This window comes from Copidosoma floridanum, unplaced genomic scaffold, assembly GCF_036245765.1.
Source record: "Copidosoma floridanum isolate Cflo_tuat_1 unplaced genomic scaffold, Cflo_Japanese_pri ptg000021l, whole genome shotgun sequence".
Classification (NCBI taxonomy): domain Eukaryota; kingdom Metazoa; phylum Arthropoda; class Insecta; order Hymenoptera; family Encyrtidae; genus Copidosoma; species Copidosoma floridanum.
Window position 1 is genome coordinate 31747011 of NW_028321898.1, and position 20770 is coordinate 31767780.

At 41.9% G+C, this 20770-nt stretch overlaps 1 protein-coding gene across 2 annotated transcripts in view; it reads right to left on the reverse strand.

Annotated features, from left to right (window-relative positions):
* The window catches only part of cnc (NFE2 like bZIP transcription factor cap-n-collar), a 64616-nt gene extending 46167 nt beyond the window's left edge, over positions 1-18449 (reverse strand). For both annotated transcript variants that reach the window (XM_023390547.2, XM_023390546.2), the window contains exon 1: positions 17437-18449. In XM_023390547.2, the coding sequence (XP_023246315.2) occupies positions 17437-17904 (468 nt within the window). In that variant the 5' untranslated portion in view covers positions 17905-18449. The remainder of the gene's footprint in view (positions 1-17436) is intronic.
* Between the last annotated feature and the right edge of the window lie 2321 nt (positions 18450-20770).

Sequence of the window (20770 nt, forward strand, 5' to 3'; positions counted from 1 at the left end):
TGAGAATACCAATTTACAAAAAGGAGATCGGAAGGAATACAATGAATTCAGTTGAGTAAGGGCCTATGACTATACAACAACCGGAATCGGATTCAAGTGTAGTTTTCACTGATATATACCGTTCGCAGATCGGTAAAGGGGGTACATGCATCTGTAAAAATAAATTGAGCTGACTAGTGCACACCAGATACAGCCAGAGAAAAAAAAAGAGATAGGGAGAGGGCGAGAGATTCTATACGTGTGTACATAAATATTTATGTACGTGGGTATACGTTCTTTTTTTTTTATTAGGCATATGGATAGGTAGAAATAGGTGTGCATAAATTTAGACATATTGTAATATGAGTAGGTATGTACAATGGAGCTCCAAACCTACGTTTGTCGCGGCCATGTTGGCGGGTCTTGCGATGCCACGGGGCGTCAACCTCCACTTGCAGTCCGACCGTATAAAACGTATAATATATTATGCCGCCACGCACATACCTGCGTAATAAATACCTGACACCTACATAACATATACACGTGGACACACTTGCTGTTTTATTTTTAGATCCTACTTTGAATTTTCGTATCTCATTCCTGATGGGAGGTGTGAATCTCGAACAACTGATCGTATACGGCCTTTTATCATACAGTTGTAATCGCGCCTGGGATAATTGTTTCCGGTTCTTTTCATTTTCATGCACAACTAGGTAAATACATGAATATTTATATTGCTATAAACACTTGGATTCGGTATAAACAGGTAATACAAGTCAACGAGTCGATACTATGTGTTTATTACCTCAAGTACCGTAAACTGTATATGTCCGTACATCGTTGAATGTAACTATCGTTAAAATATAATAGATGATAACTTTTTCTTAAACTAACCGAAAAACTAATTTTCTCAATCGCACGTCACACTATATCGTATCGGGATGAAGTCGAAAAGATGTATCGTGTCTCGGTAAGATGGAAAAACAATCCGAACCCAAATTAAAATACGACTAGTCATACATCGTAAACACACGGCTTTCGTCACGGTAAAGTAAGCGGCGGTGATTTCCGTAAGGGTCAGTTTACCGTACAGTGTACGATCGAGGTGTACATGTTAATAGCTAAAATCAATGCCTTCTTTTTTTTTTTTTTTTAAATGGTCCCAAAAGGTTGTCTGTTTTGGACCTCCTCGCAACTCGGAAAAAATTATTTATTTGCAAAACGAGCCATACAGCTGTGCCCGTGCTCCACAAAAGCCAGACACCCATGGAAGAGTACAGGAGAAAGACGCCATATAGTTTGGGCCCGCGATGGCGCACCAGATTTTCCCCAAGGGTGGACGGGCAGCCCGGACATATCGGCAATTCATTAATCGAGCGAGCGAGGCTCCGAGGGAGGCCAGTCCGCTTCTGAAAACCCAAACGCTCGCCTGTACCGGCAAATGGGTCTGTATGGGTGCACCAGCCGCCATCGCCGTGTGTGTGTATCCCTCGAGCGTTGGGTCGTCGAGGGACTTGTCTGCTGTCGTAATGTCCCGGCTTAGACCTTCCGACAGAGGGAAATGGGTGAAAAGCCGAGGGCCCAGAGGAGCTCGAGCAATAAGCTGGGAGGACCGGGCCCCGGTGTAGGGAGGAGCGATCTTCACAAATTGACGAGTAATACCCCTTGCTCGTGGGTATTTCCAATGACTCGTGCACGGGGGCCTTGGTGTTGTTGTCGTATATATACCCATGTTGCCCCGAAATGACAAATTTGGCGGAAACACACGCGGGACCAGATGTATTCTTTTTTTTACTTTTTTGTGCCTGTTTACGCGCGCTTGTTACGATGCACACCTACACTATATTATAATGGCATTGATTTCCATGCATTTACAGTAGATTAGTGGGACGATTTTACCTTTGAGTTTTGTTTGGATGTTTCGAGAACTACTCCAAAGAGTACATGAAAAATAAATGGCCCTTGGGAGTATACTAAACAATCGAGCATCTTCTTTTCTGGATATTTGGACATAACAATTTCGCCGTTAGTGCGGATTGGGAAAAGTGTTGTCAACAGCGAAGATGCCATTCGGAGGATGAGCCAGGAAAACAATGAAAATTCCTTGAAACGAGCTTAAAATGATGTGAGTCTACCCAGAATCAATAAAGTACAATTATACTTGCCTTCTGGCGTCATTACCTATACATTTATAATTTCGGTCCGAAAAGGGACTACGATCGGCCCCATCCCTCTTATCTAAAATTTTTACTTCAATCGCATCGTCGATTACAAAGATAGGATAGTGAACACGGGTATGGTCCGAAACGTATACAACAACACCGGCGAAAAGTAAAAGCAAGTCTGTAGGTCCTTGCTCTTGGAAAAATCGTCTCCTTTTCGTAAAATATCGTACGTGTATATATAGCTGCAGTCCCGTTCTCGTCTGCAAAGGGTTGCAGGGGCGTGACCCATCGGGAAGCCATTAGCGCGCCTATAGGTATTCCCGTACTTTGACTTATTGGCGACGGACCCCCTACTAACCCGATCCGGAGACTTCGACTTGGACGCGGTTCGCCGCAAAGCAGCCGCAACGTGTTTTCATGCGTATACACCTATACCTGCGTAAAACAACACGGTACATGCGTAGTTAGTGCACAGTATGAGGCCGGTGGCGGCGTCTTTTAACCGATTCTTGGCACTTTTTCGCGGGTTTGACCCACCCCAAAGGTGTATACCTGGAAATTTATGGTCATAACGGCTGCATAGGGTTGAGATGACGGGGGCACTCGTATTCCACGAGAGTTGGCCCGTCCTCACAGGAAAGCACTTTTTGTATCGAGTTTAGTTAATTTTAAACATTTTTGCATCCAACCAGGACTGATTGCTGCCATCTAACCGTTTGCAAATATTTTTTCGAGTTTTTATGACCATAGTACAGTTGGTACATCATTGAAACTATCGTTTACATAGACCAAAATGAGCGAGAAAAGTGTGACTTGCGGTTTTAAAGGTGACTTGGAAATTCGGACTAAATACTGGATTTTGAAAAATCACCGAAAGAAAACTTGCAATCAGCCTTCTTCTTTCGTTAATAGCGGAATACGCGCGTAATTACGTACACTTTACCAAGTGGTCCAAGAGGGAATCGCGATATTTGTCTCTTTGTTAAAATGATTTTTCTTTTGTTTTTCTTCAATCTACAAACAAATAAGAGGTGTTGGTATGTATTTTGATTTTTTTTTCTACAAAAGGTTTTCCCGGTGTCACCATGGACATTTTAATTTGGAAGTGCAAACAAAATGGCCACAACCGATATCAGGGTTGGGTGCAGAAAGAACAAAAAAAATGTTTTTTTTTTTTTTTTCGCGTATTTTCTTCGAGTATCTACGTGACACCAGGCCCAAACCAGTGACAGCCTAATTGTGCACTATTGGATACGACATTGCGTCCCGTGTCCTGCCGAGTATTAATTTCCGCGTTTTAATTAGAACTTGCCAGCGCATCATCGCGTACACATATTTTTTGTATGGTACAGGTATCCATAGGCATACGAAGTATAATAAACGTACAGCAAGAGAGAAAGAGGCGCGTCGAGCAATGGCGTCGTTCGGAGTTTGGATCGGATCGGAAAAAGAGAGGGGATGGGAGAGAAGAGGAGGGTCGAGGGGAGGGAGAGTTGATTAATGGTCCGGGTATACTGACACGTCGAAAAGCAATGCTGGAAGGGAGGACGAAGAATAGGATTCATGGATATACATGTACCTTGTATATGTATCCACACGTACACGTAATAAATATACAACCCTGTATACCTATACGTGAAATTTTCATTAAAGTATTATATTATTACTTGATGTAGAGATCCTCCGCCTTTTTCTTATACATATGGCGTCGCATTCGTTCGCCATCATCGCATATAGATTTGTGCATTGTGTCCGCAGTATGTGATTAAAAATGTTTTTACAAACAACACCGATGAAGCTGTATATCGCCTGATGTATAAAAAAGCTATAGCACATGAAAATTAGACTTTTGATGGTTTTTTTTCGCGTTTTTTTGCACGTTGGTATACTCGCATACACGCACCTAAAAGACTGAACGGATTACAATGGCGCAAAATGCATCAACAACGCGACAGAGATTAATACTTTTCAAGCTATATCGATGTTGGATACGTTACGTATTCAAATTTGTTGAAATCACGCGCTCAAGGATACCTTGGTACTCACCGCTGCTACGATCAATTAATATATATATATATATACATTTTTTTGCACTCGTAGTGTAGAGTTACATATACACATGCGTACCTGTACTCGTGAAGACTGAAAATATTGTTTGTAAGTCAATTCAAATAAAAAAAAAAAAATTAAAAAAAAAAAAATGCGTAGCTTGGATGGACGTGAATGTATGGATAAAGGAATAAATCATGGATCCAGGCTGGAGGGAAAACCAGGCGAACCAATCAGAGTTGGTCGACAGTCCCTCACCCATCACCGAGTATACACAATCTCGCGAAAACCCGGTCATTTATCAAGGGTGGATTCCGTCCGACCGATTGATCCTCTTCTCTCCCTTCTACGCGGGCTCCTATATGTACAGGGGCGGTGCCATTGTCGCCACTACACTTTTGTTGGCCCCTTATCTTTCCCCATATTCTATATAGCGATGCTACTACATTTATATACATTTGGGTGAAGGAGGATTTCCCACCCCAAGGACGGTTGTTTTTGTTGTTGATGTACAACCCAATAGAAGGAAAAAAAAAAAATGGATAAAATTTATCGTGCCAGAATGGTAAACTTTATTTTCTCTCTTGGCTCGCGTGAGAGAATATTTTTCCACGTCCTCCACGAGACAGCTAAACGCTGTAGGTAATCCAAAATCCAAAATCGCATAGTCACGTGAAAAATTTTTTTGGTTTGTTTGCAACGGGTATACCCACGTACACTCAAAGATTTTTTAGATTTGGCCTCCCGTGACAATCAATTTCATTTACCTATACACACACACACAACACAGTGCTCCGTTTCGAACAATTTGATTGTATGGCGCGCCATGGGACAACCCAAGAATGTATATTTTTCGATCGCGAGGAAAAAGAGAGAAATCGAAACAATACCGATCCCGAGGGTCTGGCATACAGGTATATCTTCCGAAATATTTTGACGCACGTGTGCCCGTCTTGTGATCGATGCGACTGTCCCGCGGGATCAAATCCTCCTTTTTTTTCCCCCTCCATCCCGAACCTTTGCTTTTCGTTATTTGTACTGCATGTATTATCTGTAGTAGTCTCGTGTTTACCGATACTACACGCGATGCGGCGGAAAAAATTGTCAGCGGCCGCAGCATTAAATCGAGTGGCGCGGATGATGTTTGGAAACATCACGGTTTTCACGAAAATTCGTTCGACCTTCAACAAAAGAAATCAATTCTCTTTGCCTGTAAATCTCTTTACTTTCGAAGAGGCATCGAATCATATGATTCATTTATCATAATGTTTTTTTTTTCCGCCCCAATACCCATGTAGGTACATATACCTGTACCACTGGATTCATCAATAAGAATTAATAATTCATTTCTTGCGTAAGGTTTTCGTGCACACAGACGTGCGCGTACACCGCGATGCACGTTACACCGTGTACACAAATATTTTCATATTCCCACACAGGTAGACGGACAGGTACACAACACCCGACGATTTGACGAATGGTATATGTATTATAAATACACGTGGGCGTCTCGCGTGTGCTGTTCGTCAGGTTGTAACGACACTTTGTGGAAAACGTTGTGTCCGTCTGTTTGGTCCCTTCTCGAGCCGCTGATGACTCCGCAGCCGGGCAATTGACTAATGATGTCGCCGGCGCTTCCTTTGACGCGGACAACTCTCGGGGAGTTATTACAATCATAACAGCAACTCCTCGTACACGCGAGTCCGTAAGGTGACGTTGTTTTTTTTTTTTTTTCAATCTTTGGGCGAGATAACATCCGAGTATTCAAAAGAAATTGAAACCCCCCCCCCACCCCCGGGAGTGAGAGAGGGCAAGCGTTGTATTACGAGCCGCGCGGCTATACGCACTGCCGATTCGTTTGCTCTGGAAAACTGCTTCAGTCCCAGTAGAGGGAGGAAAAGGACCTCCGAATGAATTTCTCGTTTTTTTTTGTCTTTCTTGCGTAAAATTAAATAAAAGGGGGGTGGTTCGAGAAGAAGTACGTATAGCATTGGATATCGAGCGGCAAACGCAAAACGCGGTAAGAGGGGCACGAAAAAGAGGTGGGTCGGGGTGGAGGGAAAAGGAAAAAAGGTCACACAGACATACATACAAATATATATATATATTTTTTTTTCTCTTCCCGTGCATGGAAGGACGCTTCAGAGAGCGGCTTTCTCTCGAAGGCGCCTCGATCATTAGTCACTTGTCCGCGGCAGCATTTCTCCGGGCGCGCCGAGAGATCCCTCGGCTGGTGCGCCGCGTGTAGTACACGACGAGAAAACTATTTTCCTTTCTCCCGCGTAGGAGAGGGTGACGGAGGTGTTTATGATAATGGGGCTGCTTCGGCGGTGGTCCGTATACATATATATATATATACCTTCCAACCCCTCCCGTCCAATAACCTACACTCCTTCATTTTTCACGCCCCGCCAAAATGCCGTTTTCCCTCTTGCTAACAATATTAATTGATAGACTTTCGATGAGTTTTTCGAGTATTCACCTACGCAGCGAGGAGAAGAAAAACCACCGACTAAATCGTCGACAAGCCAAACCACAAAGGGTACATACACGAGAACAGACCAGAAAATACTATATATGTATAAGCTAATTGATTACTCGGGTGGGGTGGATTACTAGTTTGCAGCAGCGAGACCCTTGATTAAACACCAACTCGTAATCCAGAGGAAGCAAAAAAAAGCTCTCCGCGATCAATCGGGCCGTAAAGGGGAGGTGAAGGGTAAATTCCACCCTACGTGCGCACAGGTACAGCTCGACGCGAGTGGACGCGATCGAGAGATATGCGCGTGACTCGTGCAGAGTCGCAACAGATTTATCGATTTCCCGTCGCGCGTCCAGTGCAAACGAGCGCCGTCGAATTGACAGGCGACCGACGGGACCACAGAGTCACACTCGTCATCGTCTCGGCTGATAATCACGCCTATCCTATACATCTCCGTGCCCTCGTGCACGATTTGTCAGAGGAAAGTAAACTTCGGTGGTACACGCGGGAGGTTATCTCTCGCCGTAGTTCCTTTTGGTGCACCTTCGCGTAACCGCATAGAGATTTTTTCGGGCTCCCTATATATCTGGCCGATCGATCGCCGACCGAGGAAAGTTGACTAATTTACGATCGTCGCCGTTCGCGTGATTGATGCACGTCCCACCCGCGAGGTGTTGCCATATTTACGTGTATCTGTTAATGGATACACCTCCTCGAACAAAGACTATACCTGCTCGAGATAAAAGGGTGCGTACAACAATGTTAGGTCACCATGGACTCTACTGTCTGCCGTGTGACTCATGGTGTCGAGTAACTTAATTTTGTCTGCCTCGAGGATGATTTTATCTGTTGGTTTTAATTTTTTGTTTTTCGGGCGCGTGAAAGACGACGAGAAAGTTTACGAATTCTCTTGTTGCGTTTTCGAGCCTCGTTTTGTTTTTAATATTAATTCATCGGATACGTTGAACAAATGTCTACAGATATTCCACCGCAGTGTTGGGCTCGCAAATTTAAATTGGTTTGAAGTTTAAAATGTATTTGGTAAAAAAAAAAAAAACCAAACGCGTGAAAGCATTGTTTTTAAAATTTTTCTTGTTTCTTCGTGGTTCACGACTTCCATCATGGCTAGTAGTTTACAAACGTATGTACCAACACGCAAATCTTGTATGATACCTTTCAATGAATGTATACCTATGTTGCTGAAATTCTCAAGCCATTGGGATTTCTATAAACATTTTTTTACGGGGATATTAAAAGTCCCGTGTTTGGGAAGTGAAATATTTAAATTATAAAAAAAAAAAAAAAATGCATTCATAAGAGAAAAAATAAAATTACCATTGAAAAAAATGTAAGTAAGTCTCATGCACAATTAAATTAAAATGAGAAATGATAACCACGCGAATGTACATGGCATCGCCCTCTTCCGATAAGCAATAAACTCATACCGATAAACCACTCGGAGTAGCATATAGTCTGATGCTGGTTAGTGTGTAAAAAGCATAGAGAATTGATCTGCCGATTATATAATATTATACCAGCAGCATACCGGTGACCCTCACAGTTTTACGAACGGCCAACTTGGTGGTGCAAAGCACACCCGATAGACTTGCCGAAGCATATACGTATGATGAACATGAACGCGCAGCAATGTTGAACCATGATGCACGTGTCAGCGCGTAAGTGTTTGGAACACGAATGCACGCGAAGTGGTATAAGTATAGAAAAAATGACATTGAGAACGTCGCATTGCGAGTCGATCGTCGGAACTGTAATTTTGCTGTCGCAGAGGTGGAAGAACCTCGACGCTGTCTTTTCAAGTCTTGTACCTTATCATTTTCCGTGCTCCGTCTATTGCTCGGCATCAATCGGCTATATACACGATTCGCGTCCTGCTCCTCCCATCTTGCGATTATTTATGTAATATTCTTTTTTTTTTTTTTTTTTCTTTCGCGTTTTCCACGTTTTTTGCTCTCTGTACTTGGGTAATAATAATATAGAGCAAGATAACGCAGTAGAAATTATATGTTCAAAGATTATTATTGATTTTTCCATACTTTCGCATAATATTCATGTGTGGTGTTTCCCGTGTAATTCGTATGGCAACTTAATTGTACCTAGTAATGAGTCTATTACTCGACCACCACACTGGACTGCCCAACTTGAAACGTTTAAACAAGCCAAAAAAATATTATATACATCCAAATTTGTTTACGGTTTTTACGGAATTTTAATGTATTGTTAAGTTAGTTGATTTCACGTAGTCGTCTTGTATTTTGTATCTTTGTAAACTATGGAGACAGATCACCAAAGAGTTAGATTATTTCAACAATATTTTCATATTTATTTGTTGTTGTTAAGAAACTCTTTCTATAACAATTTTTTAAGAGTCCAAAGACTAAATACACTGCATGTATGCGAGTGACAAAATTTATGATTCCCAAACAATGAATATTTAATTCTCATGTGTTCTAACAAAGTCAAGTAATGATAATATATGCATTAAAAATATGTAAAAAAGTATATACTTCTTTTAAAAATACATAATAATACTTGTACAAAATAAATAAATAATTATACGAAGAATAACGGAAAATTGTTTTAGTTAGAATTTGTACACGCAGCGCCATCTCGCGTTCTAAGACGAAAGTTGTTTGACCGGTGTGTCGTAGTATCGACCGTCAGCGAGTTTGGAGCTCTACTTTACCGTTCGTGATGGTAACTTAAATAATTGCCCCCACGACTTATTCTATATGTTGGAGAAGCGTAATTAATCACGTACAGTTGAACGTCTTTTACGATTTTCAACAAATAATTATTTGTAAAAACAATGAGATACTTACAAGATGATTTTTAGCAAAATAAGAACAACCTCCATTAATGTAACTAGCTGAGTTATTATTCTTTACACTTCATTTTTTTTTAATTAAAAAAAAAAAAAGTATTTTCATAGTAAAAATTTATGTTTTACTAATGAATAGTTAGTACTTGATTTAAGCAAGATGATTTGAAGTATACGAGAAGTGACAAAATTTCTGTAAGAATCTAACAATGCACACCTGCAAAGGTCACCGGTACATCGCTCTCGCAAGAAATGTACCAGTTATTTGTAAGATTCTCTTTGACCTTGCGTTGCGATAAATCTCGTGACAACGCTAAGTCCGCCTTCGTTTGGCTTGCGCTTCTTTTTTTTTTTTTTTTTTTTTTTCTACAAGAATATCTTTTCAAAAACATTACCACACGCGACGATTCGGTTATTTTTTTGAACATCCAATATTTGTTTGTTTATTTTAGACAACTGCGTAAATTACACTTTTCGATTTGTTTTATTTTATCTGCACTTTCTTATTTCATTTAATTTGTTGATAAGTTTATTACTAATTAGCGATTGGATTTCAAATCAAATTAAACAAATCACGTACAGTTTTATTTATGAAAATAATTTTGCATCACACGAATGGTTAGTAAAAATTAAAATGCACATCGTTTGTTCAATTGGCAGTTGAAGCAAACAAACATCAAGTGCATTGAAAATAAAAAAAAATCTGTATGTACCTAATGCTGAGTAGAAACGAGTAACGCAATATATTGTTTACTTATGAATGAAAAATCTGTAGAAAAAAAAAAGTACAAATATAACCTGTCCCAGCTTTCTAGAAGCCCACCACTCAGGTATACATAATGCGGTGAATGTAAGATACAAAAATTATTTTGAGAAAATTATTCAAACCTCTGGTAGCAGCCAAAAAACTACTCTGAATGAAAAAAAAAAGAAAAAAAAAAAATATCCATCTAAAGGATAAACAAACACTGAAAATTGACGCACGTCGTCTGGAACGAAGACCGAGATCATCCTCGGGTGTTTTTTTTTCTTCCTCGCCATCCCCGAGAACTTTTGGGTCCCCCTTTTGGACGAAATAATCCAGCCGACGGGGCCCCTCGAATGGGACCCAGCTTCTACCACGCGCGCACCCGACTGAAGAGGCCCGACGACCACTGCACATGCTCTGCCTGTTTTTTTTTTTTTTTTTTTTTTTTTTTACTTTGCGCAAATGAGCCAGAGGAAGAGAGAAAGAAAAAAAAAAAAAAAACGAATTTGAGGAAAAAAATCGTCACCGATCGAGTCGATGGAGAGAAGCGGGTGCGGCGAGGGGTCAATAGGTTCAGTGCTTTGCATGCGCTCGGAGCCTCCGCTATTAATGTTAATGCATGAAAATTTATGGAATAGCGCCTGCTCGCCTTATCGCTAAGGGGGTCAAGTGATGGGCTTCGATTGGATTAAAGTCCGAGCACCGATCATTTTTTTTTTTTTTTTTCAACTATACACGTAGCGGACACGCGAGGAGGACTGCGCCATTGTACATGTTCCCGTATGCGTCAAATGAGTCGATTTTAATGATATTCTTCATTTTTTATACGGTACGTACGGCTCTTTGCCGCGAGTTATTTTCCCGCTCTATGTTGATTTTTCTTTCCGTAAGATGGAAATCGTGTAAACACGTTTCGTATGTACATCCATGTCGGTAATAATATATTCCACTTCTGATACTTTGGAAATTTGTTGTTCACCGAATGACTGACGTCGAATGTAATATTATAATGTGGCCGCACCGAATCGAGCGTAAGTATTAAAAACCAGAAAAGAGAGCAAGGATGGAAAATACCGACGAAAGAATTTTTCTTCCAATTTCACTTGGGTGAATTTATGTACAACAGAAGCGGGGAAAGGAGCGGAAATGCGAAACGAAATCTAAAAAAAAAAAAAAAAAAAAAACCAGTGCATAGTGCGAGAGCAGGCGTGTACGGACGGAATGCCTCGCATCTGTATGGGACTGCGATATTATGTTGTACCTATAAAGCGACAAAAAACGAGCTTACGTGAATCGCAGGGGATATCAATTTTTTTCTGCTCCCAACGTGAATTCATTAAAGCTTAGACGCGCGTGGTTGCGAGCGAGCACGTTTTTTTAAGCGCTTACGCTCATCGAACTAGGTCTTTATGAGTTATCGTACACATCTATGTTCATATACTTGACAACTTATCATGAGGGAGTATTTGCTAACGTTTATATGATTTTCTTGTCTGGGAGCGCATTAGTGTGGTAACTTGAATAGTAATTGGCCCACTGTATACCACTATGAACCTCTGAGACGGTATGTACGTGTAACATAATCGTTAAAATATGTTTTCACTGATGCCGAATAAAAATTTGACCCAATTAATTTTATTGAAATAATAGTTATTGGTTTTCTACAAATGTCGTGAAAAGATATTGAAAACGCTTAATCGATGTGTTAATTTGTTCGTATATCAATGGAAAACAATAAGTTACTCTTGCAGTTGGGATGAAGCGTCGACAAACATAAAAAAACGTCTAATGTCGCGGTAGTATTTAACAATCATACAACAATGATGACAGGCTGCGGTACCTATTTTTCGACTTCACCAAAGCGTAAATTATCATGAAGAAAAAAAAAAAAAAAAACAACGAGTTAGCGCAGTCATTGTTGAGAGACATTAGTGAAGTTTTGGCGGCATCCAAAATTAACTCTCGAGAGCCAGCTTCTCGACATTGCCGAGTGCGAATCGTTAATCGCTAAAGAATACCGCGCAAACAGCCGCGAAATAACAATGCGTCACCGCAGCCGAAGCGCAGCGGAGGAAAGAAAATCGGGGTCATTTCGGGCGAGTGACGGGATAAGTACCAGCAACCGCAGACGTGCAGCCGATATAGATGTACAGAAACGGTTTTAGAAATTCACGCGGGGCACGTGTCTCACGGTGAAACATAATTTCGAGTCCATCCAACCGAGCCGCTATTGTTCGTTAGCTCTGCGATTTTTCTCGAAAAACCAACTCAAACACTTTTTTTCACTGCTACTCGCGTCGCATCAGAAAGTTCCATCTCGCTAATCAAATGGCAATGTTCGTCGCATCGCTCGTCTCGGTGACCTTCGTACTAGGCTCGCGAGTTCTTTCTTCACTTTTTTTTGTTTCCCCAACGCGACGGGGGAAAAATTAAAATGACTCTTGGTGCAACAACGCGTCGTCTCATATCGAAAGTCGATCGAACAAACCGATTGAAGCTTATCTCGAAAATCGGAAATTCCACCGAGTACCGATAACGTTCGAAATAAATAATTTAATCGAAAAGTGGTTAAAGTTTATTTTAATGAAAAATCTTAGCAGTAAATTTCAGTGCAATGCAAAACAATAATGATTGTAGAACAAACAAAAACAACTCGCGCACGCCGACGTTTTAAAATTGTAAATTAAGGTGTCCACGGCGTACTTATAAATAGAAAGACAAAAGAATCACGAAAACAGTATTTCTTCTCTCAAACGAGAGCGGTGATAAAACACAATGAAAGATATTTTTATTGTTCGACTTTTTTAACCACACGGTACGAAATTTTCTGACGGTCGCATCTTATGACTATACCCGGTTTGGATGTAGTTTTAGCAATGTAAGTTCAAGGAGACTAGAGAAGTGTAATCCAGACCGGAAATACGATACCACGAAGACGTCAATTACCAGCAGAACAAGGAATAATATATTTAAAACAGCTGATGAATACTACTCGATTCGCAAATGAGGTGGTGCATGCGAGCACGTCGTGATTGCGTCCATTATTTACGAGAAACAACGTTTTATCGTTGCATTTTAGCCAGTTTCACGTGACGTACCACGTGATGCTAAATTTGTTTAATACAACAAAAAGATGATATTAAGAGGATGCATTAATTGTCCATCTACAAAAAGATGTCCATGCAATGTACCACTGGCAAGAAAGACAATAAATTAATTCATGACAAAAAAGCACAAATAAATTATTCATCGATGCTACATCGATTTATTGAGTAACGAATGCAACCATCAAGTTTCCTTTCTCCTGCACGCGCGAATATACATGCGGAGGTAAACATCTCCAAATACAAATAATCTTCGTCTCTTGCACGCGTTCTCCTCAACAAAATAAAAAAGAAAGTCCTCGCGCCTCGGCGTGCCACTATTTTCGTCATTCGGTCGGGAGGTGGGCGTCGCTTGGGTTTCTCGCGACGCGAGTCCAAACTGATGTTTTATGAGATTTTTTCCTGTGAGAAAATAATATTTACAGGCTCGATCATCTCGAGTAAATTTTGACTAATCCTCAAATTGCCCGAGATAAATCCGGAAATAAAAAACCTTTGAATTTTCTCACGCTAAAGTGCTAGCTCTCGCATCGTTATTTGACTCGAAGTTATAAAAATGATACATGTGCTCAACTAGATAGCAAGAGTTGTGCGAGTACGAGGGGCGACGAAGCTCGTTAAACTCGCATCCATCATCCAAGAAGATTCAGCGACTCGGTCCAAACGAGCGCGACGCGTCGCGGCACTTTGTTTAGCCCATGCAGGTATACTACACATTAGTTGGCCGAGCGTGGCGTTGGGACAGTTTTCGTATCGGATTTCTGCCTCTCCTACACGGCGTTGTAAGTAAAACTTGGCACTCGGACCATCTTTAGTCGAGGGCTTGCCAGTTGTCTTCTTTTGTATATATTATCAGTGTAGCCACAGTCCGTCACCAAAGTTGGCGCGATAAGTACTTTTTTTTACCCATACGATATCTGATGTCTTGCAGGTCCACGTACACGTATATTATACTTATTTATGGAGAAACGCTTCAAGTATATTTGCTATGTTGCACTGACAACCGAGGAGAAGACGCGCGGTGTTTTTGTAAAATTTCTTCGTCGACACGTAACTCCAAGATATTTTGTAGGTACATCTGACGAAAGGTACCACAAGCTCACCCTCTGGTAAATATACGTGAATGCATAATACATGATTCTCATGAAAATATTGCTTGCAGAGGCAAACAGGTGTGAGGTACTACTTATGTTCCATCGATGGAGGCATAGGCGGCCGGACGGCCTTGAGGACCGACGTACGGCAGGTATATATACCTATACTTGTAACGTTACATTGCCTCGAAGCGATAAAAAAAAAGGAGCTGACTCGATCGAAAGTGGGGAAAAAGTCTTTGGGCAAAAAAGGAGCTTTCCTTTGATTCGGGATTTACTTTTTGACTCAAAAGACAACGAAGCCTTGGGTGTTTTTCACGTGAAAAAAAAAGCTCATCTCGCCTAACGAAGGAGAGAGATATTTGGCCGGTGGTGCGATGATCCCTTATAAAGGCGCACAAAGTGAGAGCGTGTATACGCGTCAACCCAGATCGCGCGAGCGCCGTGACCGATATGGGTGACCTACTGCATTCGGTCTCTCCGCGCCAAGGACGTTTCCTCGCATCGAAAGGAAAATCGCGATCGAGGCGCTCTTAAAGTGTATACATTTACTTATTTGTCTCTCGCTCCTTCCTCTCCTCTCCTCTCGTACCTCTATGGTCTATTAGTCGCCGGGGAAAATTTGAATTTTCCGAGCCTTGGCACCGTTAATACCTACACCTTTACAACATCGGAGGAACAAGTGCCTGACGCACCACGCTATGTTTTTTTTTTTTTTTTTTATTTTTTTTTTTTTCACGAGATCTGTTTGAATTTCAGCGATCGCTTTCGACGACAGGATTTATACAACAGCAACAAAGGAAAAACAATGGGATATTTTTGAAACAGTAAAAAAAAAACTTTGTTAATTGTCCCGATGAATCAAAGCGCTTCGTGTACAGAAGAAAAAAAAAATAAGCTGTTGATAATCGCAAAATAGCTTTTCCGAAGAGGGAGAGCGAGCGAGATAAGGAATGCGAGGCCTTGAGATGTGGTCAGCGGGTCAGTGGCTCCCGCGTGGGCGTTTAAATGTCTCGCCCGGTGCCAACAACCCTTTGCCCTCTCTCCTTTACATCGGGAGTTTCGCAAAGGTGATGCACAGATGGATTCTTCACTTTCTCGAATCGCGGTCGGTCTGCTTTTTTTTCCTTTTTTTATTTTTTTTTTATTTTTCTGTGAGATTGTGCAACAGTGACTTTGACGCCGCTGAAGTTGCACCCGGAAAATTTTGTGTGCAGGCAACAACGCCAAGGAAGTACAATTAAAAATTAGCAGATAAGGAAACTTGACGAGAGGCAGCCTCCTGAAATCGAGGAATCCAATTTATCATCAAGCTGCGCGCACACAAATCGTCGGATTACCATTATGATACGCGACGTTGGAATTTTCACGTAACGTTGTTGCAATCCATAAAAATCATCAAACAATTAGAGTTTCAATGATATGAAAAAAAAAAACATGTTGCTCTTTGGATTACAATATAATCCATTTTCTCAGGTATTGTCTCTCGAGAACGCGAAAGTAAAGATTTTTTTTCCCCCGCCACCTACCGAGCCGTAAATACTGGCTTTAATGAATCAGACGCCGACTTTGGCGTCGTTGATTGTAGGTACATCGGGAGAGAGAAAAATGAAGCGACGACGAGGCGAGGCCTCCGCATGTATATACACCTCGATCGCGGGACGGGATACACGGAAAGTCGTACACCTACGTCGAAAGAAGGCAGAGAGGAAAAAAAAAGAGCGAGGTCGTCGCTCGCTCCTCCGTGTCGTCCCGAATATCCGCGAGAGGGTTATTTCGGTGAGAGAGCGTTTCGCGGATAACACCCGTCCGATATGCAGCGACTTCTTTTTCCGCGGGGGTCCCAACTGAGCACCGGTGGAGTCGAGTGAATTCCTCGCGCTATTTTTTCCCCTCCCCCCCCCCCCAAGTTTCGCGCGCGTATTTTTGGCAAGGGCGAGTCACGCGCTGCATCGGGGGAAAACAACAACTGGCCGAATTTCTTTACTACGGGGAGGACAAAAAAAAAGGAGGGACGAGGTCGAGGTGGTTCTCCAGTGCTTGTTTTTATGTTGCGACGCGACTTTTGGCGAGTGCGCGCTAATTAGTCGCAAAAAGCGTTTTCTTTCGGCTGTCCTCTCGAGAGAGATGGGATTCGAGTGTAGAACCTATAGAGTCGACGCTGTGCAGCGATACTTTTGTCAATTTTGGGCATCACTCGTCAGACGGTATAATAAAAACGAACAGGGATACTTGATGACAATGACGGCTACGGTTTTTTTTTTTTTTTTTTTTTTTTTTTTTTCAATCGTAAAACAAAACAAAAGTATCGAGCACAACCTCGATAAAATTTGGCTCTTTATCACGAGTGAGCGACAGATAACAGCACAGCCAAAGCGATAGCGCGTGCAACGGCTCGTACATTTATAATCGCCGACGCAAGCGTCTCAACGAGGATTGTCCGACTTTCCGGGAAGTCGACTGATCGATCGGTCATTGTTGCCAATAATATATTCATGTACATAAAGGTGGATACATACACATCTGAGGCTACTCCAACACAGAACCACACATTGTATGGATTTCGCGATAATTACACTCGTTTCTTTGCCCACATAAGTATACACCTCAAAGTCGCCGAGAAACAATCATCGTGACAATTGTCGTTTACGAATAATCTTGTTCCGCGTTAAATTAACCTCTCGCAATTTTTTCCAGATTCCGTATCTCATGTGATCGTATTATATTTATACACTGCTAGAGCCCCGTCTGATACCTGTTGGGGGGAAAAAAAGTACCCAAGGCACGATAAATTAAATACTGCTTGGCTTGCGTAACAGCCATTTCCAATTCGAAATACCAGTTGCCATCCGTTTAAAAAAAAAAAAAACTCGATTTTGCGAATCAGCGTACGGATACAGAACTACTGAAGTCGTAACGAAAAAAAAAAAAAAAAAAAAAGAAAATGTACGGCGAGGAGATGGAAAAAAAGTTTACCTCTTGGGTGAGCTCGATGGAGGAAGCGGGGCTGAGCTCCGGGTCCGCGTCGAGGAGGGGCGTCTGCGTGGTCTGGGGCGGGTTCGGCGTGGTGTCATTCCCAGCGTCGTCGATCGTGGCCTCGGTGCTCGTCCCGGCTTTGTCGTTGACGTTGAGCAGGTACGCGTGTATGTCGTTGTGCGCGGCGTTTATTCTGTTGTAGCGGCCAAGGGCGTTCAAGTCCTCGAAGAGGTCCCTCTCGTAGCTCAACAGGAGCGAGTCGAGGTTCTTCGGGTGGACGTAAACCGGCCGGTGGACGATGGTCCGGGCGTCCGTGTGCCAGCCCGAGCCGCTGTTCAGGCCGAGCGAGCCCACGCGGATCGTCTGGATGTCCAGGCCCAGGTAGGAGTCCGGGTCCACCCGCAGCAGAGACAGCAGGAGCGCCAGCTGCAGCAGCTCGTCGCCGTAAAACTTCTTCAGGCTCAGCATTTCGATTTTTTTTTTATTCCACTTCCTTTTTTACTTTGGCAGTCTCTTTCTCTGGCAAGTTTTTTTTATATTAGTTTTTACAGGTACAGGCAGTCTTGGCAACAGCCGATGGTATTGTACACGCAAGACTTGACTTGGTTTTTGTTTTTCTTCTTCTTACTCTATATTCTATTAATTCATCACGGATTCACTACGACCAGTTGCTGCACAGTCACTTTGCGCGGTCATTGCTAGCTGCAAGAAGTCAGTGAGACATCGTAACGAACGAGATTTCGGTATTTGTGCACTTCACTGTCCCACAAACGCGTACAGTTGGGAAGGAACATCATTTTCGTTTCACTTCTAATAGTCATTACCATCATTATTAATATTATTAACAATCATGACTTGGGCAAACGTGTAGTGTAGGTATTTCGTCGGTTATTTTGCTTTTTTGTCACTCGTGCAATGATCACCTGTACCGATTTCACCTGTGGCAGTGTAGGTCGACTCTTTGAAGCGCGTGTAAAGTGAAAAAAAAAAAAAAAAAAAAGATTAGATTTCTGTAATCTGTTGTTTCTTGCAATAATTGAGCTGATTGCGGGGACTTGACTTGGCTAAAAAGAAAAAGAGTTGCCGCACCGAATTTTAAAAATCAACTCAAATAATTGGTAAAGCAATGTACAACCATCTTCGTTTTTTATAACGCTTTTTCAAATCCACCGCACGTTAGCCATTGAACTGACGGATCTACATGGAGTTACACGCTTTCTCCCTCCAAATGTATATATATATACATATATGTATACAGCCTCTTGTGTAAAATACCTAGTCGTTGCAGGTGGTTTTATGATTGACGGATGCTGCAGTGTACAGATCTGATGATGACCACCAAAGTCAACGGCAGTTAGGTACTACATATATAATACACATACACGAGGGCTGACTTATGTATATATATACTATATAAGTATATACACACAGACACACAGTAGTAGATCGGCGTCAAATCGGAGCAGAAATCAGCTGACGAGGCGCAGAGTATAGGTAAACAAACCTCGGAGCAGTACTCTCTGAACTGTATAGTGTTGTGGAGAGCAGCTGTCGAGAACTGCACGGGTGGGCAGTGCGTAATCGTTCAGAACTGCATCAGGGCCATGGCACTCGTTGTTCCGAATGATATTAGGAGACAGTGACACTAGAACTGATGCAGAAAGGAGTCGCGATAGCCTCACAAGAGAACAGGAGCGGCTCGCGAGCATGTCATCTTCGCAACCACGACGCAAAAGCAACAGCCGAGCCAGTCAGTCCAGTCGCGGCTCGGGAAGCAGTTCTCGAGCTGCTCCGTGTTTGCTGATGTGCATGCAATGTGGGGGTTTCAAAGGTACCTCTACATACGCGTGTGCATTATCCTCCTCTCTTGTGCTTTTTCCTCTTCGTTTGGCTGGCTTGCTCAGCCGGTTCGGATGTATAATATAACGTGCGATGTCTCACTCAGTTGCCACTGCACAAGATACACAAATCATAACCTCGATTGAGAAATATTACAATTATTATCAATCATAATGACACAAAACACCAAACATTTGCACTATCCATACAACAAATTGATTGTATATGATGCAATGCACCCCCTGTACAGTGTTCTACTAGAGTCTCCCGATCTCCCCAGTCTTGCAGTTCGTTTGAATCTCCCGCCGCTGTACGTTGGAATCACCACCGTCGCCGCCACTGTCGTCCGTGTCGTGTGCTAGCCATCGGCGTGCTCCGATTTTCGGTTGCTGTTGATGTGCTGGCCGTTTGTTTTTACTCGATGCTCTTTTTCCCGATTGCACACATTTACGTTCACAGTTCACAGTTGATGGTACTTGATTTGTTTTTTTATTTTTTTATTTCCAATCCTTTGAAAATAGCACTCGATGCACTTTATGATTAATAAGGTGAAGGCACCGATAGCCGGGACAACCTCAAAAGCACAGTTAAACTGACTCAACTGACGCAAGATGCAATAAAACTACGCTATACACCACTACCGTACGTATATATATATATGCAACCACAGATATGTATATATATGTTGTACTTGACGCAGGCAGCTCTCTGTTGTCTGTCGGTATGTGCATGGATGTCCAGTCGGCTGTCTGATTCTACTCGTACTACTATAATACTTAGGAAGCTCGAGTAAGTATACGGGGCGCACGCGGCACGCGTTGACGCGGTTCTCGCGGTGTGTGTGTGTGCGTGAGATGGTGTGACTCAGCAAGCAACGCAATCCAGCTCACGCTGTCGCTGCCGCACTCGCTCCTCGCGCCCGCATGGGCCTTCGACACGGCGTGTCCATCAGGAGTGTAGCCTGTGACTTACGAACCCCGTCTTCAAAGGTACATTGGTAATAACTTATAAATTATATATTTACTTTACCCTGCAAGGGTGCAAAATAAGGTAAAAGACCCAGTACCTGAACACTTCTTGATTTTGCACCAGTGCATGAACACTTGCACAATATCTTATAAATGATATTGTAAACACATGTAAAATCAATTGAAAATATTTTTTTGTATTTTTTAAAGATATTATCTTTTAATTCGTATACCACGTTTATTTATTATTCATTGAAATATTCGATAAAAAAAATAATGAAAAATGTCTTTAAAGATGACTTTTTCATAAGTCAATTTTTCTTGATTTACGACTGAGATATCGATAGCTTTTTTAACAAAAATTTATCAAAATTTGTGTTTAATATTGAAAAAATTAATATTCAAACAACTATACATACTTAGATCTTTAAAATTTGACTTTGATGTATTTAAAAAAATAATTTTATTTTATATAATTACGTGTTCAAGTACTGCTGCCACATTTGTATGTAGTACGTAGTAAGTGA